The sequence below is a fragment of the Acanthaster planci genome, linkage group LG14, assembly GCF_054643075.1.
Source record: "Acanthaster planci isolate LZ-2023a linkage group LG14, COTS_SCS, whole genome shotgun sequence".
Lineage (NCBI taxonomy): Eukaryota > Metazoa > Echinodermata > Asteroidea > Valvatida > Acanthasteridae > Acanthaster > Acanthaster planci.
Genome location: NC_141790.1, coordinates 11,293,780 through 11,321,532, shown reverse-complemented (window position 1 = coordinate 11,321,532; position 27,753 = coordinate 11,293,780). Strand labels below are relative to the sequence as shown.

Here is a 27,753-nt window from a genome sequence, read left to right as displayed (position 1 = left end):
CTGTTATGCTCTTGCTCAATGTCTTCGGATTTGCAGGTATTTCCGGTGTGTACCAACCGCTGACTGGTTGTTCTGCATGTGTACACAAGCCGCGAAACTGCAGAAAATCTACGAAATTGCACATCATTTCCTCAAAAAAGTCACCGACAACTGACGCATGCGAAGTACAGAGGGCTCTGCAGGGGTATTGAAAGGGAATTTCCAGATTTGTACACAAGTCGACGAGTCCTGTCAGCTAGGGAGTGCCACTCATCAACGGAGTGGAGGGTCCAAGGCTGCGTGTTTGTCGCATTCACGATCACTCTTCGCCGGGAATTCATGCGAAGATATATAGGAGGGGATTCGAAATTTGGAAATGAAACTTATGAAGAACATGTGGTCTACAGTGTTATATGCGCTGGGCCTTGGACTACTGTACAGAGTGTAAGTGGAACAGGGGACAAGTAAGCAGTGCCTCCGTTATTGTCTCGGTAATTATACTCCGGCAATGTCGAATTACGCCTTGATCGCAATCGCCGTCCAGTTCTGAATTTGTTCAGAATTATCACTGTGTGGGACGGACCAACAAACCACACCATCTTGGGTTTCTTCATTTCTGGACAAAGGTAAGCTTTGACTTCATTTATATGTCGAGTAACAGTGCGGGAAACTTGTGAGACAAGTTAACATGTGAACGTCTCCAAGGTCTATACGTTTTTATGGAGCTGTTTGTGTAGCCAAGGTGTGATAAAGTGTATTCAAGGGTTTTTTCAAAATTAGATTCTTTCACTGCTAAAAATGTTGCACGTGACATCCTGGCATTTGACATCTTTTGCACACAAAGGGCTAAATAAAGGGTTGGAGAGCTTTTGGAGAAAGGAGAACCCGGTCCCATCATGCCCATTACTCCTTCACGAGCACTCAATAATTTTATTCATATCCCCAGCAGGCCACCATCCTATGTTTTATGTTTCCTCTGATGAAAAACTGTGCCCGTTAATTTTTACTACAGAACCTGGATTTTTCGGAACTAGCGAGCACGAAAATGGCGTCTCCGCAATCTAATTTTCAAAACCCAAGCCCAAGGGAGACAAACGTCGACTCTGCCATCGCAACCAGAAGCAGAAAAGGAGTAAGTATTAATCCCAGCCTCCTAGGGTGTATGTAAAATCACACTGATATCGGGTGATTGAGGACTCTTATAAGGTTCTGTTATTTACAACGGTTGATCGTTAGATTTGTTTCCAGGGCGCTCCATACTTCATCTACATAAACGACATTACTCACACAGGGAGAGGCCCCACGGACGCGCGAAATCTTCTGAGCCCTAGAATGTAGAGGGCGCAATTTTTAACTTAAAAGGCACTGTTTTTCGTGTGACTCATTACGTTGCAAAATTCTCAGGAATTTTGAGAACAGAATATGTAAGCCTACGCTGACATTTTGTAAATGAACGGGGACGTTTGGGAATTTTTTACACAATCCAAACTGAAACTGAAACAGAACTGAAACAGGTAATACGGCCTAACAGTATGATAAATAAGGTCCCTCCTCCCGTAATAACAATATGCATGTGGTTCAATTTTGTTTCTGAGAAAAATGAAAATCGCCGATCGATTTTTATTACAAACAACAGACATTAATTAATCATGTACTGTGTTTTTTCATCTTTCTAGCCTTGGTTTTAGCTGGTACATTGATTTTAACAAGAATTAAACTTACATGTAGCTTTACTGCTATTCAAAGACCAGTCACACTGCTTTTATGTAATACGGTTATCAAACGGAATTGGTCATTATTATCCTAATAATGACTCACGTGACAGATTCTCTTCTCATTTAGGCCTATAAAAACTCGTCATTTTGGAATTTCAATTTCAACGCATAAAGAGTAAAAAGATGCGTCGATGTGGGCAGCAAGCAAGCGATTTGATGATGTCCTAAAACGGCTCTCGTTCCCCCAGAGTTTCTTGACCTTGCGGCCATAATAGGGGCTTAAGCACAAGAACAGAGAAAAGACGGGTAAACTAAACGTCATTCTCTGCAAATGGCCAACCATTGTTTTCATTTTGCCTGATACGAAAAAGGACTTCAACTCGTGCTTTTGATGTCAGCAGCAATCTTCATTTAGATTTTTTTACATAATACCCGTAGATTGTTTTGAAGTTTCACAGACAGTGAAAACTGTGAAATACCGATGTGACTGATGTTTAAATTTTTTATTAATGCAGTTAATGTATGTGATGAAGTTTTATTGTATGTGGAAAGTATGCAAAAATTACTTAATTAATAAAGTAATTAATAATCATGTTTACCTTTAAAAACTCTTTTTCGGTATTCAAAAACCAGAAAAATGAGTTTGACACCGTTATAATTATTTTTTCATCACCAGATTTATTTTGTTTTCTGACAATCTTTAAGAATCTTGTTGACAACAAATATACAATTTGTGCCATTTGCATACATGTACATGCACTTAGCAACGCATACACCATACGTGTAAGCGATAACAAGGGCGTGGCACGAAAGGGCGTGTCCATGTACACTACCAAATGCACTCGTAAAATTTGTTTTTGGCCGTGTGCAATGTGAATGCAGTGTATGCGTAAACCAGCTGCCCAATTAGAGTGGCCCTTCGCCAAGTCGTGCGAGTGCTTTGTTCACGAACAACCATACTTAGGCCCTAGATGTAATACCGAGATGGGAAATAATAGTTTAATGCGTAATTCACTGCTCACAAGCGAAAACGACTTGCATTGGTGTATTACTTTTAAATGTTGGTTAGAAGATAAAACGATTGAGTTGAGTTGAGTTTGGGTCGGATCTGTTCTTGACTGACTCGATTCAATTAGACGGCTGGCTGGCACACCCCCTGACTCACTCACTCATTCACTCCCCAGGTTTGGTTCCGTTTCTGTTTTTACACGCGTGATATATTCACGGTTTTTTTCCGGGAGAAGAAGCCAATGTAGTCCAAATTTATTTTCCAAAATGGAAATTAATAGAACAATACACTGTATTCCTTAACATGGAATACATGTACTTGTATCATATCATGATAGGATTTTACAAACATTGTACTTACAGACAAACATGCGTACTTACGAAAATCTGAACTGGTTTCCAGCTCTATAAAATCGATGGCTATAGTTGATATATAGTTGTTTTTTTCTTTTGGTCATTGACAGATTACGTTCCTGTTACACACGGGCGCTGTCCAACCTTCTCGTATTCAGATTAGTTTTAGATGGGGAGAATACAACATGCTTAAAGAAGGACCACACATTTGGAAATTTGAAGGATATCCTGGGAGTGATCAAGTTTACCGTTACAAATATTACACAAATCCGAATGATCACACTGCATTCCAAAGAACTGACTTTCTCATGCCGCTTCCTCCATGGCCTCGTCATGTCCACCGAGACATTTTAACAAGAAATATACCGTCGGCGTACCTCTTTGGGGTGATTTTTCATCTTAAAGAAATCTTGGCAAACATCGATGAAATCATTGATGTCAGACTAGCAGAAATGCTACACGTACTGTTTCCAACTAGCAGCAATAAACTCTTCCTTCATGATTTTCTCCTTGTATGCAAAGAGGAAGTAGAATCGAACCCAATGTTGTCATGGATTGTTCATACGATCCGAACCGAAACTTCTTCAAGCCAGTTGCTTCTGTTGTCCATTTTGCTTGCTTATCTAAGCTCACACAAGGTGCGCTCAGACCTCGATATCATCGAAATGATTGACCGCACCGATCTTCGCAAACTCCTCGGTAGTCTGTACGACACTCCCAGGCATCTTTTACATCGCCGGGACAACGAGGCAAAGTTGAAATCTTTCGTATTGAGAGTGCTGAAAGTACTCTCCGAGTTCCATTGGCTGTATATTGTGCTATACTGCTTTCCCCTTTTTGATTCAAAGTACGTCCTGGATCACAAATATATGGAGACGGACAGACCACCGCCAAGCAAGTGCATTTCGGACGTCATACTTCCCCGCTTGAACAGCGAAAATGGCAGTGATCGGAACACCAAGAAAATCATTGAGAAGATCAAGCAGATGCAGAAGAATGAAGTTCTTCGGCAAGGAACGACTCACAAGTATTTGGTGGGTTGATTAGCCGTAAAAATTATTATAAATTGCCTTCGGGGTAGGTTATTTTGTTTCGACTAGTGCTTCTTTACCAATATCTTTTCGGGCTTTCCCTCATGCAGATTTTGCCCAGCAGAATTCGAGGCAACTTAATTAATTTTTTTGTGAATTGTAGAGTTATGATATACGTTGAGTTGTTCACAAAACCAAAAAGGGCACATACCTTGTAAGTTTAAGCGAGTTAGTCTCCATAAATAACTACACATCCCGTCATTGCGTTCGTTTTGAACAGAAACTGACTGGAATTGTGCGACATGACGTTGATAATTACAGTAAAAGCAACACGCCCACGAGACTGGACCTTTGCAAAGTCAATGATCAACGTTTAAAAAGACTAATAATGTCTAGGGTAGGCTCGTGCCAATGCTTTTACGCCGTAATAAGAGCGTGTTGCAGTAAAATGGTAACACTATGCCACATAATAAAGACCAGTTTACAAAAATTACCCTTGTTATTTTAGTCTGAAGAAGTTCCGTCGGCTTCAGAAAAAAATGGGGAGCAAATTGCTGAGGCCGAATCTCCACAAACTCCAAGCAACTGTACTTCTGTGGGAGCAGCATCGCAGGAAACAACCTCAAAACAAAAAGCACAAGGGGTAAGCCTACTCGTCCTCTGCTTGCCACCTGATGTGTATTTTACTTTTGTCGCTTTACAACGCATCTTCCATCGTGCATAACAAGTGTAATGTTGAATAGTCGAGACCACTTCAGACCTTCACAAGACCTCCAGTATGAATTCGAGCGACAAGCTATTCCAATGAACTCCAACAAAAGCATTCTTTTGTCATTGTTCACTTTGTCAATTGTGCATGGCCTATTTGCACGGCCGTGTCTGGTCTTCTGTCTGGTCTTGTGATGGTCTCAGCTACAAACTGAATTGGTGATGGAGAAGAAAGTGAAATGTTTGCTTCTGTTGCCATTTAGCGCTGAATTTTCTTTTATAAAGTAGCAGACAAAAATTTATCTACCTTAGCCTAATTTTCTTAGTAAGGGTTGGATATGTTAAACGATGCATCATATACTGAAATAAAATGAAAATGCATTTACTGTGAAACTTCATATTTACCCACCGAGACAAGTAACCAATCCAAATCGTTGTCATCAAGTTTCTCAAAACAGATAATTCTGTCACAAACTGAGACAAACATGTCAGTGTCACGTTAAGAAAATAACTTTAATTCATAACAAATAAATGAAAATCATATACGAAATTTGCAAAATAATGGAGAGCAAATCCAAGAAGTCTTTCCTCAAAATGAAAAACTCTATTAACTCAAGGGTGGTTAAACCGAATCCCTCAAGCAATGAATTAAACAAAATAGACCAAACAAAACCAAATTTAACTTTTTTGAAATTTGTTTCGGCAAATCAATCAATCAATCAAAAGCAAGTCAATTAGTTCATTGCTTAGCGCGGCATGATTGGAATTCCAATGCTGTAAGCTGTAAGTGGCTCAATTCAATTTAAAGAGTCAAAAAAGGAGGAAAATGCAAATCAAATTACAGCCAGATAAATCATCGAAATGAATACAAATCACCGTCTCGACTGCATGAAGTTAATTTTTTTTCCAGAAAGCAAAACCTTACAAAAATACTACTTCCTTCGGTACCGGTAAATCAAAATCAGTTGTTAGAAACTCGTGATAAAACAAATCAATTAAATCAAATTAAATATACACTGCGATGTATAAATGTCAAGTTTTCACTAGGCATGGGTGATGGTACGCGTATATTTTATCCATAAGAGAGTGAGGGGTAATTATAATAAAATGGGCGTTTCGAACCATTGCGCATGCGTTTCTTCATAAATGGTGTGGACGAACTTTTAAACATAATATACAACCAAACTGCTCTCTCGGCCAGTTGCACGGTAGCTCAGAAGAGCCCTTGACTTGTAAGCGGCAAGGCAAGGGTTCGAGTCTACATGTACGCAGTTGTATTTTTTTATGGGGGGGATTAGTTGGTAATAGGATGATCTTATAACAGGAAAGTAAAGTCCGAAATTTACCTTCCAACTTACATTTCTAAGTGTCAATTGATTATTGATCGAGCTTGCAGTTAACCACGCCCATTATGATAATTGCTCCGACCCACCTAGGGAAAAAAATACGCTTACGGTACAGACATCCTCGGCACTGTCTGCAATTTAGTCACGTCACATCGCAAGGCTACCCTTAGCTAGTTCCTGGCCGGCAAAACTGGGTCCAGACCCGCTGGGATCTATGGCGGTGCCTCCATCAAAGGGAAAATAGTCATCTATGGATTTGAAATAACGGAAAAACTCTCTGGTCCACTGGATCATGGATGTGAATACAGTGCCCTCCAAAGCTTAATCATTGTGTTCTTTTAAATAGGCTCACCTAATTAGATTGAATTCGGTTTCTAAAATCAAACCCAGTATCTACGGTGACTGTATCAGCCTTTCAGTCACGGGTGAGAACCCAACAGCACTTGACAAATCGCAAACGCTTGTCAAGTCGCATCAACTCCGACGAAAATTAGAAGAAAGTAACAAAAGCCCACGTGAAGAGTAAAGCACAAAAATAAAAGAACGACAAAAAACATTTTGACAATCGCACATCAACAAGTTGAAAGGCTTGGCCTTGAATTATTGTTTTGACTTGCGCTGATTTTAAGCAACGAGGTCTCTCTTTATTCCATGTTCTTATTTCAGTCTAAAGATACTGAAGAACCACCCTCGGAAAGTGGCAAGGAATCACGCCAGACTGAATCTCCGCCAACAGTGAAATTTGTAGCTCGTGAGGAAAAGGCTGCAACCTACGTGTCCTTGAAGCAAACCAAGCAATGGGTATTTAAATTCCTATTTTGCTTTAATTCACACGTGTCCGCATATTTCATGTCCCTCCTTTAGCCAAAACATATCTCTATGTCACGGTTTGACCAAAAGGTTGATTCCAGCTTTTGGGTCTATCTCGATTTTCTCAACAGTAAAGCAAGCATTCATAGTTAATTGAATTCAATTTTCAATATGCCTACTTGACATGACCCGTTTTGGTATGAAACTAAATTCGAATTTTAAAATTACTGAGTGTCAGTGCTAAACAGGTCGGGGCCCAAACCACAACCTAGTGATGACGCCAAAGTATGCATACGGCTCTCGATTGTGCAACGATGACATAATTTTTGAGCTGCTTTTGGACGACTGTTCACGGATGACATTGATCTCTTTATGGGCCAAAAACTTCAATACAAATTGCTCAGATTTACAGGAAACATGCTACCCCAGATCTAAATGAAACGTTCCTTTCACTTGGTATCTCTAAAAACGGATCGAGGAGATTTTTCGGTCGAATGTTGCACTGGGGGTGTCGAATTCGGTTGGTAGGCGAGTTCAATTTGACTGATGAAAACGTTTACGCGAAAAAAAATTAAAAAAAGAAAGCTTTACTTTATGCATGAAAATATCGCCATTAAAAATCTCTATCGATTCACTGCGGCACATTTTGTTTAACGCGGCGATTTTCCAATATAGCAATTAGAAATAATTTTGCTATGATTCCAATGATGTACAGAAACGGCAGCCATGTTGTCTGCCGGCATTTCAAATCTCGTTATTTTCCCAAAATCTCGCAGGAAAATGACATCGTTATCACGTGATCTGATAAAAATGACGTCATTGCCGCTTGAACAAACGACATAAGCAGCAACTAAGGATGTCGTTAGATTATTGTTTTGTCCCCGATCTGTTAAAGGAACCTGTGTAACAAAATAGTTACCTCAGAAGGCAGCATGGTCGGGAAATTCATATTCAATTTCTATGGGGCCTTTTTGGCTGAAATTGAAACGTCTGTCAGTGAAATTTACAAGGGTACCCCCTGCATTTAATTATTACAGTAACACAAGCACCCAGTTGTTGGTATTTTTAACAAAGGGCAGCACAGGCTAAAGAATGGTTTCCGAAGCAGACTAATTCTGCAGTGCTACGATTGTTTTGTTTCATGTAATCTCGAACAGTTGGATGGATTAAGTTTACGGTTTGTTGTAATTGTACGTGCATATCGTAATTCGACTGTATTATTATCACTGTTCCCAGGTTTCGTACAGGTTCTGCGTCGTGCTTGAAGCTCCTGTCATAAAAGAAGTGCAGGTCCACTTACAAGAAGATGGATACAAGAGTGCACAGCCATTTGTGATTCCTATGTTGTTGTCTGAACACACAACTTCTCTTTCGAAAAATAAGTGGTGGATGGCAAGCACCACTGTTGAGCTCCCGGTGGGAAAAAAATACAAATATCGTTATTCCTATCTGTATCCGAAGGGAGTATGGAAATTGTCTATGAATATGGAAATGAAGGAGCCCGATGAAAGAGAAATTAAAGGAATGGTAAATGAAGATGTATTCATAGACACATCACCATCCCTTGAGCAGGCATTCATTGGTCATGTTCTGCATGAGTTGCAACGATGCAGATCTGTCAATGAAACTAACTTAGCTGTGTTGCTTGATAGTGATCATATCCACGAGTTGCACACTTTACAACCTAACATCCAAGAGAAAGAAACTTTAAAGCTTGTGCAGAATCACATAACACAACTTATGGACACCTACAAGTCGGATGCCCAAAGAGTCTTTCTCACCCGACTGTTGGGCAACTGCTGCTCAAAGGCAACACTGCCATGTGTGAAGAAGGTTGCAAGAGAAATTTTGCTGGCCATCCAAAACTGCAAAAGTGTAATGTATCCATTTCTAGACCAGACAAAAAGCAAAACGACAGTCTCTGATCTAGTAGACATAATGCTACATTCTTTACGGACAGTTCAGGGGAGTTGGCTGCACTTAGTGCAGTACTCTTACCCTGGACTCTTAACTGCTGAGGAGCTGTGCAAGTTTTATCAAAGTTGGAGGAGTGATGCTCAGGCATCTGCTGATCAAATAAAACCAGTGTCCTACGAGGACGTATTGTCCATTTGTTGTGAGAAATGTACTTCAGAAGATGATGCAGAGCTCGTTCGACTCGTGTTTCAGAGCAACCTTCCAGTAAAGGTCCTCTTACGAGTGTTGAAAAAATATGGCAAATCTCTTGTCTTCAGAGATGTCGATGGGTACAAAACCTGGGTGAAGTGCACCTTGCAGGAGCAGATACAAACCATGAAAAAAGAAAGTGTTGCCGCAGGGATTCATGAAATCTGGAAAACATTCACTGAAACAAAAACACTCACTTTAGAACTACTAACTAGAGATCTTGTTCTGGAGGCTCTGAACCACTGTGCCAACTGGTCCCCCACTGCAGCAATGAGTTGGTTTTCAGATGAGACATTTTGGATGTCCTCTCCAGATGCCAACCTCTCGAGCAGCTTCCACACTATCTTGAAAAAGATGCTTATACAAAAGAATCGCCAAGCTGGTATCGACTCCTTCCTAATGACTGTGAGCAAAACGTGGGTCACCAAGTGGTTGAGCCTTGAGGTCCTTGAGAAGTTAACTGAAGAGGGTTTCAAGCGACAGATGGAAATGCACACACGGCCTACACATCTTGTACATAGAATTTACTTCTTCTTGAGCACAGTACACACCATCAGGTGGCTTGAAGAGTTACCGAGTCTGATGGAAACTTTGGACGACAGGACGAAAAAATTCATCAGCGAAAAGAACCAACTCAACTCACTGCTACAGATGGTTTTCATGAGTTCATTTGATGATACAAGTGACGCCCGTTCCCGCAAAAAAATTGAACTGGTGACGAAACATGCAAAATGGATGGTCCAAGAACACAAGATGACATCTTATGATGCATGTAAGCTGCTGCGGCCATATTCACATGACGGTCCACTCGGCGTGCATTCAAAGTAAGCATTAATGTGTTTTGTCAATTAAGGGCAAATGGTACAAATAGAAACTGATAGAAAAACATAAGTTCGTACGCACTTTTAAACACAGCCTCGTCTTGCTGCAAGCTGAGCTATGTGTATGTGGTAATTTGGTTTTAGATTAACAATGCAAATATACACGTACATTGAAACAAGATTTACAGAAACTATAAAAAAGGAGTGCACATTGTGATTAAATTGCAATCTTCTTTCTTTTTTGGATAGATTTGCTGCAGAAGTCATTTCAGCTGTCATTGAGGTAGTATCAAAAGATCGTTGTGATGTGTTCAAAATCCTTGATGACTTCAGTTTTTGGGAGCTCCTGTTCCAGGCAAGAGGTGAACATGCTTCAGAAATTTGGGGTCGAGAGAGCAGCGAGGCCGTTATCAAGTCACTGCAATCCACTAAGCAGTCTTTTGTTCAACTGTCTGTCACAGTCAAATTTGTCAATAAACTGTCAGAGAGACTTCATTTGTTGCGTAAGCTTTGTCGAATGGTAACTGCCCAAGCACATGACCATGAAGCATCTACAGTGCATGCCCAGCCATTCAAAGATGCGGTGGATGTTATCGCAAACCATAAATATCTGTTAGACAAGTTGGAAGACTTTCTTGCATTTTACAAGAGGTTAGCATTGAATACCTCGCATAATGACTTGGAAGCTACACAGATCGAAATTCATCTTCGACGGCAGGATATTCATGTTGACAGTGATGTTGCTTTGAATAGTCTTATTGCTGCAGATTACTGGGGCATTTTGCATCCTGTAATTGAAATAGCAGAAGTAGTTTCAAATATAGCCAAATCAAAGGTCTTCTTCAACCTGTGTCTTGGTGAAGTAGAGGAAGAAATCTGTGACATGGAGGAAGAGCAGCCTTTACAAGTAATTCCATTCGCTGAACTGGTTTCGACAAAATGTTTGCCAAAATTCAGAAGCCTGTGCACGGATTTTGCCCAGGGGTGTGAAGAAATAACAGCTGGTGATATAAAATTGGCGTTAAATGGGGTGTTGAAACATGAACTCTCTGTCGAGTTGGATATCATGTCACTATTCAGTGATGAAACCATCAGTGATCAATCAAAGGTGCTCCTGAAGAGTTGGGTCAAGCTGGAGCCCATTCGACAGTATGCCAAACAGCTACAGTGTCTATTTGAAACATTTGAGGTGCCCAGTCATACTAGTTGCCAGCTAATTCAGGACGTTGACTTGCTGCTCAATATTTTTGAGTCCGTGAATTCCACCGAACCATTACAGCAGGTACATCTTGCTGTAAAGAGAATTGAGGATGTAGATCAGAAGTTCACCGACGAAGACTGGAGGGCAATAGACGAGTTGATAAATTCTAAGGAATTAATTCAGTTTCTGAAGCCAATCATTGATGACGATCTCCGCAACCTTACTGATGCAGTTGAGGAGAGGTCGGATTCTTTCGTTAATGAATCAACAGTATCAGATCTTATAGAAGTTCAGCGATATATGGGGTCTTTCCTGAGAGTTGGGGTTCTCGACACACCAGAAAAACTCATTAATGCCATAGCTGAAAGCAGAGACCTTGGCATAAAGAATATTTCGGACAAGATCAAGACCTGCAATGATCACTTTCATGCTCTGAAGAATCTGTACAACAACATTGCTCAAAGAGGAGAGATGACCAAGAAAATCATCCGCAGTGCGATTGATGCGGGAGCTTACACATTTCTATTGAAAGAAGGTGAGGAATTTTGCGCAGTTTCTATGAGTTATGCTAGAGAGGATGGTTCGAAAGCAACATTCGAGAGAGACGAGCTTAATGACTTGCGGAGTAGAGCTTTACTGATGGTCAACTCTAGAGTGTCTCATCAAACCGAGGGTCCAGAAGGAGAAAAGAGAGAGAATATGTCCAGCCTACTTCAGAAATTCATTTGTTGTGTAGACGAAGCTAATGAGATCGTTGAGCTTTGCTCAGGACTAGCGAATGCGGGTCACTACCATTTCAAGAGCTTTCAAGAAGATGTGTCTGGTGTAGAAAGCCTTCTGCTCCTAAAGCAGGATTTGAAGACAGAATACTCTCGGTGGAAAAAACTTCTTGAAAAAGGCAGGCAGGAGCACTTCTTCTTGAACTTCTACCACTCGAAGCAGCTATGGATGCTTGACCAGTATTTCAGGGGTGAGATCGATAACAATGCCGACATTGTTAATCTTTTTCACTACGTGAGCCCTGAAATAAGTGTGGACAGTGAATTAATACAGCATTATGAAGAACCGGAAGACACTGTAAATGCCGAGGCTCGGCTATTCCAGACAGGCAAAGCTTTGGATAAGATCTTTTCCAACTTACTGTGTGAGCCAAGAGATATAAAATGCCTGAAACCGAGCCTTAAAGCTTCCGTTGACAACACAGTTCAACCTGGTAACGTGTACGTAGCGGAGTTAGACACTAAGAGCACAAAGTCCATTCCAGTCCTAATGACTTTGATACAGAGCACAACAGGGAAGTACCCTCTGGCAAACCAAGTTTTATTTTGCCACCCAGAGACTAGTTGGAAAGAAGTTTATCTCCTGCTGCAAAGATGTCGTAAAGCATCACAGAGAAAGTCTCATGACCTATATGCACTCATCAACGTCGAGCAACTGACAACTGAAGTGCAGTTAATGTTGGTGGATGAAGTGGAGGAACTCCAGCAGAATGACAGATCCTTTCTGCTAGCTATCATCTGTCGAGGAGGATGCCACCACCATATCATTGACCAGTTTTCTCCTCACTTCACCCATCAAATTCAAGGGATGACTGCTAATGAGATGAGAGACTGTTTAGAGCAAGGATGGCCAAATGTGGAAGTAATTACATCTGAAGTGCCTGGCCTTGGGAAGTCAGAATACATAGCTTGTAAGGCAGCAGAGAAGAAGAAAAATGCCATTGCGTTTGAAGTTGGAGGTCCCTTGACGAAGATAAGCCTGGTGCAGCAGCTACTTCAGAAATCTCCTGCTGACTTTCAAGTGCTTCACATCGATGTGAGATCCACCTCGGACGCGAGTCTGGTTGATTCTTTCATTTTTGAGCTCCTGGTTGTTGGAATGGTTGTCGCAGGTACCCATTTGTGTGAGTTGAATTGCAATGAAGTCTTCATCGAAATTGCAAACACTCATAAGCACCACCTCCGTGACTCTCTGATTAACTGCTGTAACTTCAAAAGGAAACACATAGAATGGGACAATTACAGCAGTTTTCTGGTGAGTCGGGAGGCCAACAGCCCTGTTCAGGTAGTTTGCCACTACTTGAAAGCAGTCAAAGATGGGACACTTGATTCAAAGGAAATATTTTTTACCGGGTCTTTGAAGGACAAAATCCTCTCAGATGATCAGTGCAGGAAGCTTCTTGTAGACAGTTTCTCACCAACCTCAAAAATGTCATTTACCATCGTGAACATGTTTCTGAGTGCCCTTGCTACAGAACTGAAGAAAATGTCAGCTTCTCACTATTTCACCACTGAAGCTCTCCGGGATATGCTGGGGCCAGGTCCACATGTAGTACGATCTGATCTTTTCAAGGCCCTCGATGCTGTGGCCCGAGAGTTTTCATCAAGATCAGTCGAGACCAGTGGGACACAACTGCTGACTGGCAGAGATGCAGTTCGTGCCTTAAGTGACCATCAACAGGGTGCCACTGTAACGGCAGAGAAAATGGTAGAACGGGTAAAAGGCATGGTTCAGTGGGCAGATAGTAACCATCTGATGGTAATTTTTAACCAACAAGACACACAGACTTGTTCAACCCTCTATCGGTTGCTCAGCCAAGTGCCCGACAGTGTCAAAAACTTGTTTGAAAACCAGCTCGACAACAAACTTCCGGACTACCAACTTATGTCACAAGATCAACTGCAACAAGTTCTGGAACGAATATGCAGAACTACCCGTGATGAGTTTGACAAGAGCAATCTCGGCCACTTAAAAACTATGTATGCTCTTACCCCTGACAACATGATGAAGATGGTGTTGATTCATATGCGGGTAACGTCACGAGTCCCCGTTGTCATCATGGGTGAAACGGGATGCGGTAAGACTACCCTCATCACATATCTAGCGAAGATCTGTGAGGTTCCTTTCTATGTGCAGAATTTCCATGCCGGCATCGGTAAGGACACAATAACTGAATTCGTCAATAAAATGCAAAAACATGCTGAGGCTAACCTTGATCAGCAGATCTGGTGTTTTCTAGATGAAATCAATACTTGCGATCACCTTGGATTACTGAGTGAGATTATCTGCCATCAAAGCTGTCTTGGCAAACAGCTGCCTCACAATTTGGTATTCCTTGCAGCCTGCAATCCATATTCACTGCGAACAGGAAAGTTAAGCACGTCAGGGTTAACTGAAAAGCTAGTCTTGGATGAGCAGTCCAAGTTAGTGTACAGGGTACATCCCCTTCCAGAGGCCTTGATGGACTATGTATGGGATTATGGAGCGCTAAATGCAAAGGATGAAGAAGCATACACGCAAAGGATGGTCAATGACGTCAGGGAGGATTTGATACCTCTTTTTGTTGACCTGTTGATAATGTCGCAAAATTTCATCAAGAGTAACATGGAAAACAAGTACTGTGTGAGCCTTCGTGACATAAATCGATGCAAACACCTAGCAAAATGGATGACAGGCATGCTAAATGAAAAGGGCCTCGCCAGACTTCATCCTTCAAACCAAGTCTTCAAAGAAGACTCGTTTATCAGAGCTATTGTCCTTGCACTGGCTCACTGCTATCATTCAAGGTTGTCATCGGCTGACGACAGAAAGAAATACAGAGAAGAAGTGGCCAAGCGCTTTCAAAACAAACATCACGATGTCCATGAAGAACACATTGAAGAAGTTATCAAGAACGAACAACTTGATATCCTCAACAGAATGGAGCTTCAAGAGGGTATAGCCAAGAATGAGGCACTACGAGAGAATGTCTTTGTTGTACTTATTTCCATCCTGAATAGGATACCGGTGTTTTTGGTAGGAAAACCCGGTTGTAGCAAGTCACTCTCAATGCAGCTTATCCGCAGCAATCTAAGGGGACCTGACTCAAAGGATGAGTACTTCAAGAAACTGCCTGCCGTCTATGTTGTTTCCTATCAAGGATCTGAATCATCAACATCTGAAGGCATCATAAAGGTCTTTGAAAAGGCAAAACGATACAAAGAGCATAATCCAGACATCATACCAGTTGTCCTTCTGGATGAAATTGGCCTGGCAGAAAAATCATCCTTCAATCCACTCAAGGTCCTCCATAGCTTGCTGGAACCTAGTACAGGTGACTTTCCTGAGATGGCTGTAGTTGGTATATCTAACTGGGCCCTTGATGCTGCAAAAATGAACCGTGCTGTCCACCTGTCCCGGCCCGAACCAAACGAAAATGATCTATTCGAGACAGCAAAGTCGATTCGAGATGAAGGCGTGCAGCGTAGAGGCGCCAAGACTGATAGTACGCATGTAGATAAAGATGACCAACAGTTGAAAAAGCTTGCCAAAGCATACCACGAGTATCAGAATCGCCAGTCGCACGCAAACTTTCATGGTTTGAGAGATTACTATTCTCTAATCAAAAGTGTGGCAATGCCGATAGGCACACAAGGAGTGTTAAGCTCATTAGAAAGTGGACTCCGTCGAAACTTTGGAGGCATTCGATCTGATATGGCAAGTATCATGAACAACTTCATGGAAGCACTGGGTGTAGGGCTTAATCCCGAGAGAAGTCCATCAGCTTTGGACCTTATCAGAGACAATCTTGAGGACAGACATGCTCGCCATCTCATGCTGATAACGAGTGGAGACTCTGCCTTGAGCATCATTGAAAGAGTTTTGTATGAGCTGAACAAAAAGCCTATCATTCTCCTTGGAAGCAGATTTGACGATGACATATCTGAAGAATACAACTACCGCATCCTGAGCAAGATCATTCTGTGCATGGAAGAAGGCTACATTCTTGTTCTCCGGGACTTGGAAAATGTATACAGCAGCTTGTATGACATGTTGAATCAGAATTACACTCTTGTGGGGAAGAAACGACACTGCCGTGTGGCACTGGGGGCCCACAGCAATCCAATGTGCCAGGTGCACAAGAATTTTCGCTGCATTGTCATCATTGACCAACAGAATGTTGACTACTCAGATCCTCCTCTGTTGAACAGATTTGAGAAACAGACACTCACATTTATGGATATAGTTGACGATAAGCAGAAACGAGCGATCGACACTCTTCATAAGTGGGTTGAGGACATCTCCACAATCGAAGAAATGCAGTTTACTCCAGATCAAGCTTTCTTGGGTTATCACAGTGATACCCTTCCCTCTCTTGTAGCTTTTCGCTGCCAACAGATAAACACCGAGAACATGGACTTCAGAGACATTGCAGATATCTGCAAGCAGGATCTCCTGCAAATAGCGACAGCTGACGCCATTCTTAGAGCATCAAAGTCTCGCTTGGCACTTGAAGCACAAGATGAGGTACAATACATTCAAAGGAATTATCTTGGGCTTCCTCTGAATGGTGGACTGAAGTATTTCCTTCACTATGCTCTCTTTGACAAAGGCCCTTTTGCATCAGTGGTGGATGGTGAGTTCCAAATGCGTCCATGTAAATTAATAGTGTATACCTACTGCACTATCCATGTTGACCTGGCCTCCTGTGTTGATGGACTCTTGAAGATGCACCCTGCAAAACTGAGCCAATTCAAATCGGAGAGGCAGTTAACAGAAGCACTTCAACGATTCAGTGAAAGTGAAGATGAGATATTTATTCTTCAGTGCAAAACATCTCTTGATGCACAACACATGCTTCTGGCCAAATGTCAAATCGACAAGAGTTTAGAGGAGTACACCAAAGCAAAGTCTCCTAATGGACCAAAGCACGCCTGCATGATTGTGCATGTAGAAAGGGATCAGAATGTTGAGGGAATGACCATCAACTTTCCGTGGCAGTTCAACTTCTTATGTGGTTGGCAACAAGTAACACTTGATTCACTCGAACAACCAGAGCTTCAGATCAAGGAAGTCATCCGGATGTCCATCTCTGATATCTGTGCCAAGTTGGTTGACATTGAATCGGTCATAAAGGACAAGCTTCTGTGGTGTTTCTCTTGCATCTCATACAATCATCAGTCTCGACCTGTAGATGAGATCCTCCAGTTAATTGGAAGGATTGTCAAATGTCCTGAGCTACTTCAATGCTTCTCCAGAAAAATCTTAAACGACATCAAGGAAGATGTCATTGATGAGTTCTGCATTGGCAAAACAAGCTGGCAGGTTGCTGTTGCATGTGAACACGAACTACTGTTTGAGTGCGCCAGTTTTATCCATGCTTTGATTGAGCACGTAAAAAGAAGAATCAGCAAGCCTCTCTTTAAGATCGTGTTCTTTCTCGAGGAAAACAATGCATGGAGCAGCTTCTTGGACCAAGAGGAGTGTCAAAGCATCTGGGAAACCATGATTATGAATCCGTCAGTTTGTGATGTCCAGTCAGCCTCTCTTCCAGATCCAAAAGGGGTTGAATCGTGTAAGGTTGAGTCTCTGCCACCGGCTCTCTATTTCCCATTTTTCAATAAGCTCTACACCATTGTTGAGAATCACATGATGTGCCTCCGAACAGAAGCAGAGGCAAAACTTGTTGCAGAGCAATCTCGAAGTAATTCGAATGAGATGACTAGGAATCTCACAAACATTTTGAACAACAAACTTCCAGATGCTATAACGTATGATGTGTCACGGGTTGTTGACGATGAGTTCTTGCTACAGCACATCAACTTATATCTGGGTGACCTATGTAATGTCTTCTCTGGCATGTATGCCGGCCTCATGCCACAAGAGATGCGTATCAGTGTTACCAAGCTGCTTGTACAGTATCAAGTTTCCGGACTGGGTAAGGTTTCTTCAGCAAATGAAGAGCTCTCGAAATGGCACATCGCACTATTCATGAATTCTGAGCTGTTGGCCTCTGAGCTCCAGCTTTTACACATTTACTATCAGGCTACTGGTAATGATGCCAAGGAGCTTCTTCAGACAGTAACTGATACCCATGACGAGGGGGATGGAGTTGACTTCGTGGGTCTCAAGAATGCCATGGTTTCTGATGGAGAGGGTGACACATCGGAGGAGTTTGTAGATGCAAATGACGAAATTCCAGATGAACCTGAATCTGAAACTGAATCCTTTGTGTCAGCCCTTGAAAGTTACTATGGGGAATCAGACGACAGTGCATCTCTTCAAGAGGAGACCGATCAAGAAGGCACGTTAAAGTTTCAACTGGTCTCATCTATATGCAAATCTTTGCTCCCAAACAGAAGTCTTCTGGAAAAATTCAAAGGTCAGGAAGTATGGGTTCGATTTGTCAACAACATTTTATTAGCAGCAGCAAGTATTGAGGTCAGACCCAAGGAACTCCTTTACTTACACCTCTGCAAAGATTTTGTCAACTTGCTGGCCTTGCCAAGTGGTCTTCCTGATCAATATCTGGCCAGACTTGGTGAGCTGATTGCTGTCCCCGAGAACGAGAATGTTTTGGACCGCAAAACCATTCTAGATTTCGTATCAGAGACCATCAAATTCATCCGGCTCGGGGAAAGCAGCAGAAAGCTAGATACAACCAAACTGCACTTATTTATGTCCAAGTATTTTGGTCGTTGCATCAGTGCTAATGCTGGAACTCCCTTAATGGAGGACATCTGCAGATCTCTGGTCACTGATGATGAGCGTCTAATTGAAGGATCACGGTTGGTGATGTGGCGTATCATAGAAAGTGAAATTGATGATACAGAAGAAGATACTGTGTACAAGGAAGTTATTTGTGAGGGCCTGGATCAGCATAGACATTCGGCCAACCTCGTGATTTTAGACGAACTGCTCCGAACCCAACCAGATGGGTTCAGTTCTCATCTTGCAACCCTCTGTTGTGATTTGATTGGAGAACTGGGCTTCTGTAACCTAACTAGTCATACACTTATGGAAAATCTGACTGGGACCGTGGCCACATCTGTCACCGCAAGCCGAGTCGCTGGTACCTCCAATGAATGTTCTCTCCAAGCTCTATGTGCATTGGCCTTTCTGAACAAGCTGTTTCATGTTTGTGCAGAGATTTTCACGGACAGCAGCCGCCCTGAGAACTTTCATCAAAGTGATGAGACCAAGCTTTCCCTTATTAGCGAACTCAGAAGTTTAACCAAGTTCTTAGACAGCAGTGAAAAGCCAATCGATGTTCAGAGATGGATTTTGAGATATATGTCACGCAAGGACCTCACACTGAGTAACTTGAGAGGAATTGTGTTTTCTCTCTCCAGTTCAGGGGTGTTCTTCCAAAGGATCAACTGCAAAAGTCTTTTTGACCCACTCACTGGTTATAGTCCAGTAAATTATTTGGAACTGTACACAGATGTGAGAAATGCCTTTGCAGTACTGAAAGATCAACGTAATAAAGGCCAGATGAAGACTGTGATCAGTAACCTACAGTCCTCCTCAAAACACCGCCTTGCACTTACGGCAGTCCTCATTGATTACTGCTTTCTGGTTGCAACAACAAGAGATCTCAGTGACTCAGAGAAGTCTGATGCTCAGTGGATTGTGAAACAAATTGAAGGCACAAGCCTTCATAAAACAGCATGGTATTACATCCTGAGAGGTATTTCAGGGGTGTCGGACTTCAACAGAAAACTACGTCTCTCCAAGAAATCAGAAATCCAGGACATCCAACTGACTTTGGTGCTGACACATCTTGCCACTGTCATACTTGGTCAACTGCAGCCAGGTGATAAAGAGAGTGCCTTCCAACAGCTGTTTTCATCACGAGCTGTATCCAACAAAGAGATGTTTTTCCCAGCTGCAGAGAAACATCCAACTGAAACCGTATGCACCAGAACAGCAACATGCTATTGTGGTCTTTATTATGTGCAGGATATGCAGCACCAACAGCAACAGAAGTGTCCCACTTGTGGTGATGCAATATTTAGGACTGCCCTTGGTGATGAGAATGGGTCGAGGCAACAGACCCAAGTTCTAAGTGGATACAATTATTCTCCTGTGCGATCGTTGTGGAATAAGCTGATGGATACCAGGGAATTGTCAATCGCATCACAATTGGTCATTGACTTCATGGTTCATGGATGTCTCTACATTGCATCTGAAATCTTCCCTGATGAATTCCAAAAGGTCCCCTTTTGTCAGGGTAATAACGTGGAGGCCAGATTGGCAGAGCTGTGGTCCATTTTACCTGTGGTATTCAGAGCTAACATCCAAGATACATCTGTGTTACTTCACTGCATCGTGAAAGAGGCATCCCCGGTCCTGGTATCTAAAGAGTACACAGGTGCCTCACCTTCTGAAAGAGATCACCAAGAGATGCAGATACACAATGTAGTTGAGAAGGTGCTTCAAAATTCAACACGTGCCAAACGGCAATTTTTGGAAAATTCATACAAAGCATCTGATATTTCAGCTGAATCCATCTGTCCCATACTCAATGAACTGGACAACACCGACAGCAGCACAAGCAAGCTTATACAGAGATTGAGTCGTTATAAACGCGAGCCATCACTCGAAGACCTCCGAGCATGTTTCTGTGATCACAGTAGCCACAATTCAAGACATTTTCCCTTCCTCCATCTTGTGCTCTCTCGACACAGTTGTTTGAAGTATATTGTCTTCCTTCCAACCTTACTGAGTTGGAATTTGCTGGTTAGTAGTTACTTGAGCCAGAAGAGAGCTCCACGGAAATATGGTAACAAATCCATCAGGACCTTGATAGATGCTGAGCCAAAAATGTCAGAACCTTGGTCAACGTTTATGACTGCATTCAATGATGTCTGCGCTTCATGGACTGAACTCACTGGTGAAACCAATCATCCAGATGACATCACTCTGAATTCTCATATCAAGGAGTGTCTTATGCCTAAAACAACAGAGCAGAACACTTTGAAACGGATGATTAAGGCTTTACAGGAAGCTCAAAACTCATTCTTGCGGCGGGCACTTGAGATTGCTGCAACCACAGACTGTCCAGCTATCAGCTTCCTTGTCAAAGACAGCCATCTTGCTGCCGTTGCAACAAAACCTCTGAACCAGGTGAGAGAGAAGGACGTCATTCTTCTCCCATCTGACAGATGTCTGTGCTATCATGATGTCAATACAGAATACGGTCATGGAACAGAGATCTCCTATGACCTGAACCATATTGAGATGGATGTGGCTTTAAATACTGTCCTGAACAAAGTGGTTCTTACCGATGGGAATACTTATGATGGCTTTATTTTTGCTGATGATTTGTTCTGTTCTGCAGCAACCATTCTAAAAGATGTGGCATTCAAAGTCAGACAAGAATCTCTGCCAAAGGATACTGTAAATTTGGTCATTCAAGGAGATAGAAAAAGACATGGTACCTTTACAAATGACTTACTTCAAATGGTAGAAGTGCTGATGGGACTTCTCAAGAGAACCAGTGGAGATCCGGAAGCAACTTTGGAAGATTTTGTCAACAAATGGAAGTCAATCATTTCAACTGAATCTCTTGACTTGTTAGGATCTGTCAAACTGAAGCACATAGTTGCTCTCTACCAGCAGTTGGAGGTTCTCTTGGCAGCGGCTGTCATACAGACTCTTGGCAGACAACATCGTGCAAAGCTCCCTCTGAAATCTCAACATGAACTTGAAAAATTTTGTGCAGACAGTCCCCCAGATGTTGTCACACAATTCCGGGACATCCTCAAGAGGTTTGTTTATCGTTACCTCAGAGCAAGACAGGACTTTCATCCAAACTGCAATGATCGGCTTCGAGATATTCTGGGAGGAATGGTCGGATATGACAGCGTGATCCCTTATCTTCACAAAGAAACACAACTGTGTCACATTGTGAGTCTTCTAGAATTTCTCGACAAGACAATCAAGGTATGTCTTTTATATATTTAAGAGATTTAAATGCATGTATACACACCACTGATTCTATAAGAAAAAAAAGGAACTGGATGACTGACGTAAACGCACATATCAACATTTGAAAACTGCACTTGAACTAAAATGAAAAACCTACATGGTCTGTTCTTGCATTCACTGTAATAAATGATGTCTTATCGTGTCTCTTTCTGTTAAGCACAAAGAGGAAAAGGCAGTGAAGGGAAAACGTCGTGGAACGAAGAAAGCACACCTAACTGACTCATACTGAAGGCCAGGTTGCAAAGGTGTGTAACAAAAAGAATGTGACTTCTGTAAAAAAATATTAAAGCTTTTTAGTATATGCCGGTGTTTTTTGCATGTTCTTTTCTTCTTTGACATCATACCTTTTCTTCATTTTTTTTTTACATTAAACAGATAATTATTCTCTCCAAACTCAGAAGAAACTACCATGCTACACACAGGTGCAGGCTGTGCAAGTGTACCACACCTTCACCTTGGATTCATAATGATACTGAAAACTGTGTAGTATGTTACTAAATGACGCTGCTTTAAATGATTTGGCCTTTTCATTGAAAAGCAGAAACAGTTCCATTCTGTTGATGGTTCACTTTAAGATAAATAGCATGGCAACGACATTTAAGCAGCCATGTTTTTGCCAAGCTTTCTGTGCTTTGTAGAGTAGTTCACTTTTTATTTTGTTTATTTGTTTGTAGCAACAACTTCATGTATTTATGGTTACAGATTTCTGTACCATAATAAGCTTATTTACATGTAGCTAAAGACTACTTTCGGTATCAGTAAGACATTTATTTCCTCTATAAATTTTGCCCTTTTTCCTGTATTATTCATGCAAAGAAGTGTACAATGTATTGCAGCAAGCTGCAGGCACATGTACATATATATATATACAACACTAGAGAAAACCTAAGGTAAGAAATTTGCCGTCATCGTAAACATACGCAGTACTGTTGACCGCATATATACAGTATATAGAACTTCCATGTGTACAGTTTTGTGTGAGTATTTTTTTGGCATGCAGTTAATGGCAACAAAGATTGACTTTTGAATTGCTTAAGGGCCATGCAGATGATGGCACATTAAACATCCACAGAATTACATTTAGTCTTGATTTTAAGAATTGGCCATGACAAACGTCATGCGTGGCTGATATTTTTCGTACGTGTAACTTTCAGTGTAATTGTAGGAGATGATCACATTCAATATCATGATAACCACAGCATATAACCAAGAAGTCCAATGGATGGCTTATAGCTTGTGGAAGGCTCCACATTTTTAGCGGTTACTTGTAGTTTTTTGTTTTACAAATTAAGCATTGTTAGATACAGTGAGTGAAATTCTTTAGACAATAATTTGTTCATGTGCATGTAAATAATGCAGGACAGACAAGTATAAAGTTATTGCACGTTCACTTTCTTTGTCACTACAGATTGATGGTCGCTTTCAGAACCCTTTTGGGATTTAATTAGGTGATAGTCGTGAGATTTACTAGAGGCCACAAAGTTGATGGCTCCTTGAACACTTCCTAAACTGTACCAGTGATTTTTGTAAATACACTGCTGGATTATTTACAATTGCTAAGCCCTTTTTATTACCAAGTCATGCAGATGGTGGCTTTACAGTAGTATCAAGTCATATCTTAAATGGTAACTTCCTTTTGTACGTGCGCATTGATGACTCCAAACAGGTTTGTGTATATGGTCAACATGAATTATCAGAGTGACTGAGAGATCATATAGATCATACATGTAACTCCTAGGTTTTGAACATACATTATCAATTTTACAATGCTGTAAATATTTCTAGTGGTGTCAGCATCATTAAGTATACAAGCATTTCAATATTTCAGTCGTGTGTAGTATGCATGGAAATCAAATCAAGAAAGATGCCTGTGCTAATGTTATGAATGTAATTGTTTGGATGGAAACAATAGGCCATGTACTTGATGGCATCTTATAATCATTGAAACATGATGATAATTTTCGAAGATCCTGTGTGACATAGTAATTAGACACCGTCTATTGGGAGTAATTTTTGTAGAGCCATGCAGATGATGGCTGGAAGGAACTGAGAATAATATGGCATTGCTAAGTACTTTTGGGAAAAAGGGGGGGTTCACACACTCCAAACATGCACCTAATATTCTTAAGTAAGTAAATAACAGATGAATTATGCTTTGAGCATTTAATTGCCTTGCGGACGATGGCTTTATCCATGTTGGCTTGAAGTTTCTTTTACGTTAATAAGGCTGTTTGTATATTACTGGCCTTCCTTTTTGTCAAGTTCTTTTCAAGCCATGCAAGTGATGGCTGCACACAACCCTAGGTGTACAGTATGTTTCTAAACGGTTTTTAAGCTACTCCATAAGTATGAAGCGAGTCATCCGTTCTACTGTAGATATTTAAAATTTGTGTATTTATAAAGTCACCTTCAGTGATGTTTCTAATTAGATGAATTCTGGGTGTTTTCTCAGCCATGTTATAGATGGCTTTACTCAAACTACCAGGCCTTAGGTGTTATACGAGACTTTCGAGAGCCATGCAGATGATGGATTTATTCTTTCAGTACATTGTTAACTCTTACATTGATAAAGCCATGTAAATTTATTTCAGTGACATGTTTCTGATTTCTTCATTGGCAATGCGATTGATGGGTATAATATATAGTGTAATGAGCATATGTACCAGCTCAAAGTTGCCGAATGAGAATTTCACGAGCCGTTTATATTCTGGTTTCATTCTTTTTGGATATATTTGTCAGCCATGCAGGTGATGGCTGTATTCAACTCTTAATGTAATGTTCTGTGAGCAGCTAAAAGCCCTTGGCTGTTTTATGAGAATTTTAAGAGCAATTGATACCATGGCTTAAACACCTTGGATATTTTTTGGGCCGTGCAGATGATTGCTACATACATGTATATTCAGCTCTTACTGTAATATTCTGAAACTAAAAACAGATCTTTGCAATGCTATTTCACGAGAATTTTAAGAGAAATGCATATTATGCGTAACATTCTTGATATTTTGTCAGCCATACCGACTATGGCTTATAAGTGATTAATTATTAACTAATCTTGTGCTCATAAAGGCATGCAGAGCATGGCTGTTTGAAATATCATGGATGCAGTCAGAGTTGTATTTTTGGGATTTTTTGGCTATGCAGTTGACTGCTAATTCATGAAATCTTAATTGGTGTCTTGACTTTCAGGTAAAGCACGTGGGAGGCCATGCAGTTGATGAGTCCTCTCTTTATAAAGTAACAGACATGTCAGAGAAAGTTGGATTGCAAAACATGTATTTTGTTTGGTGAAAATGGTGAGCCAAGTTGCAACAATCAAGTCATGAAGCCATGCAGTTGATGGCTTGTTTTTCAATTCTAAATTTGTGATTGTAGCTGTAGTTTGAGGAAAATATGAGGCCATACAGTTGATGAGCCTTCCCTTTACTTAACTGATGTACCAAAGAAATTGTATCACAAAATAAACATTAGTTGTAGCAATGAATACATGAAACAATTTTCAAGTTGGTAGAACTTTATGCATGTCAGTAAACAATAGACTGTTATATAAAAGGTACATGTATTCCTGAAATGGGATTTCGTAAGGCCACGCAGATAATGGCTTTATTCAGTGCGATGTGCATAATTATTTTACCTTTGTCAGGCCATACAAATGTACAATGGAAACTATTTTTCTGGATTTTTTTTCTTTAGCCAGGCAGATGATGGCCGTTTTTACTTAATAATTTATATTTGTGATTTAAACTTCAGTTTGAGGAAAATATGAGGCCAAGCAGTCGATGAGTCCTCCTTTTCTCAAGTAATAGACATGTGTCTGGAAGTTGCATCGCAAACATAACATATTATCTAAGATGCAAATTGTAAGCTTAGTTTGGAAACGAAATGTGTGACATGTATACACATGAAGCAGTTTTCATGCTGATCTATGCCTGCCATGACAGTTCAGAGATGTTGTCATCATAAAATGTATTTCACTTAATCAGATTTTGTAATCGCAAGGCCATGCAGTTGATGGCATTTGTGATTTGTGACTTCTCTTTAAAGCCATGCAGTTGATGGCATTTGTGATTTGTGACTTCTCTTTAAAGCCATGCAGTTGATGGCATTTGTGATTTGTGACTTCTCTTTTTTAAAGCCATGCAGTTGATGGCGAGTTTAATTTTCGTTCTTGTGTTTCCTAAATATATTCCATTGACAGTTGCCTTTGTACGTTGGGAATTTAATTGCTTGTTGTAAGCCATGCAGTTGATATGGCTCGTGTGTCAAACCTTAAATTGTGATTGTAATTTTAATTTGGGAAAAACCTGGAGCATGCAGGTGATGCGTCCAACAAATTAATATGTGATGCAACAATATGTTTGGTTGATAATGGTTACAACTTAGTGATTGCTTAGTGAAAACAAGTGGTTAACTTGTCAATACATGTAATGTGTTGCCTGGAAAAAAAGTGAATAACGGGGAAAGAGTAGAAGAAACTTCACCATGCGGCATGATGATAAACATCAAACGACAATAGACGATTTAACATGTAGATCATTCTTTCCCTATAAACATTTGAAAAAGCTGCCTTTGCAATGTACATGTACCGGTATGATAAACGTAGTGTTTCTTATTCTAACTGAGTCCACTCAAAATCTAGAGTTGTAGAGGCCTGAAAATGCATTTAGCTGATATTCTGGAGCAGTGCATTTTTAGTTTTTGCACTTCAGATAGCGTACCACGTTTTCGAGAGTTCGTTGTTCAGCACTGATATTTTTGGTTCAAGGACTACGCATTTAACGCATTGGAACTCAGTCAATTTACATGTATGTTGTTTGAAGTTTGATTGGTACGTAACTCCTGATGATGTGATTTAGTGAAATGCAAATTTGTAATGAATGGAAACAAAACAGTTCAGTGGAAAATCAAAGAATAAAACACATGCTATGTTGAAAAGAGCTCAAACCAGTGAATTGTTTCACTAACTGTTGAAAAGCCGTGGGGACTGCAATGGGTAAGATGTAGAAGATATGCTCATTCACATTATCTGACACGATTTACGTGCAACTGTTCTGTTGAAACTGTTAGAAAATGGTGTAAAATTTAATATTGGATCAAATCACAGTAACTGCAATTACCCAGTTGTCGAAATTGTCATTTTTAAGGCACGTATGTAAAGTCAAACCTGCTGCAACATGTGTGGGTCCTTTTGCACGTCTGCATCTTACTACGTTTTCATGATCACTGGTCGAAAAAAGCAATCCTTTGCGAGAAAAATGAATGAATATTTGGTGGACAACAACATGGGGGGAATCAGTGCATGGAAGGCAGCTGACATGGGTTAGGGAGTGGGAAAAAATGAATATCAACAGGAACCACGTACACATCATGGGAGTCGAGCCTCCATGTTGAATGTCAATTGTAGAATGAGTCGCGAAATTTCACTTTTAGTCACTTGAAAGGAACGGGTATTTTTCACTACTCACAAATTAAGTACTTGATGATATGTTATCACCTACATATCCTCCCTAAACGAAATTTCTTACCTCTTCATTTCTTGTCCTTTACCTTCGTTTGGGGCTGAACATTGATCGCACATCGCACTGCATTACTCCCTTACCAGCTGCGTGCACCTGTCATGCATGGTACCCACAGGTTGACTTTTTCCCGGCCCCAAATGGCAGACGACATTCACCACTTCAGTATTACTCCGCTGAACTTAATCCTGATTATTAAGCATTCCCAGGCAAGACGTACATATGTGTACCTCAAGTAACATTTTGAAGATAAAGTCTACAAGAAATTCTCCACGAATTGGTTTAATAAACCGCCTTTGCATTAAAAGCAAGAGTATAGCTCGGGTTTTTCATTCTTTTACTGCCCTGG

General features: G+C 40.9%; 1 protein-coding gene and 1 long non-coding RNA gene across 3 annotated transcripts in view; one reads left to right on the top strand and one right to left on the bottom strand.

The window, feature by feature from the left end:
- Window positions 1-27,739, bottom strand: part of LOC147796851 (uncharacterized) — a 54,239-nt gene extending 26,500 nt beyond the window's left edge. For both annotated transcript variants that reach the window (XR_015427735.1, XR_015427736.1), the window contains exon 1: window positions 27,414-27,739. This is a non-coding gene — a long non-coding RNA (uncharacterized LOC147796851). The remainder of the gene's footprint in view (window positions 1-27,413) is intronic.
- Window positions 208-26,832, top strand: LOC110980993 (uncharacterized). The gene is made up of 9 exons (XM_087146089.1): window positions 208-605; window positions 992-1,111; window positions 3,167-4,090; window positions 4,596-4,730; window positions 6,808-6,942; window positions 8,188-9,941; window positions 10,188-21,846; window positions 22,049-22,136; window positions 22,267-26,832. The coding sequence occupies exons 2-8, from the start codon at window positions 1,025-1,027 to the stop codon at window positions 22,118-22,120; spliced, it is 14,766 nt and encodes a 4,921-aa protein (XP_087002215.1). The 5' UTR covers window positions 208-605; window positions 992-1,024; the 3' UTR covers window positions 22,121-22,136; window positions 22,267-26,832.
- Window positions 27,740-27,753: the final 14 nt, after the last annotated feature.

Coding starts and splice junctions, on each gene's coding strand:
- LOC110980993 (XM_087146089.1), top strand. CDS start 1,025: ATGGCGTCTCCGCAATCTAATTTTCAAAACCCAAGCCCAAGGGAGACA. Junction 4,091..4,595: donor GAACGACTCACAAGTATTTG/GTGGGTTGATTA, acceptor TTGTTATTTTAG/TCTGAAGAAGTTCCGTCGGC. Junction 9,942..10,187: donor CCACTCGGCGTGCATTCAAA/GTAAGCATTAAT, acceptor TTTTTTGGATAG/ATTTGCTGCAGAAGTCATTT.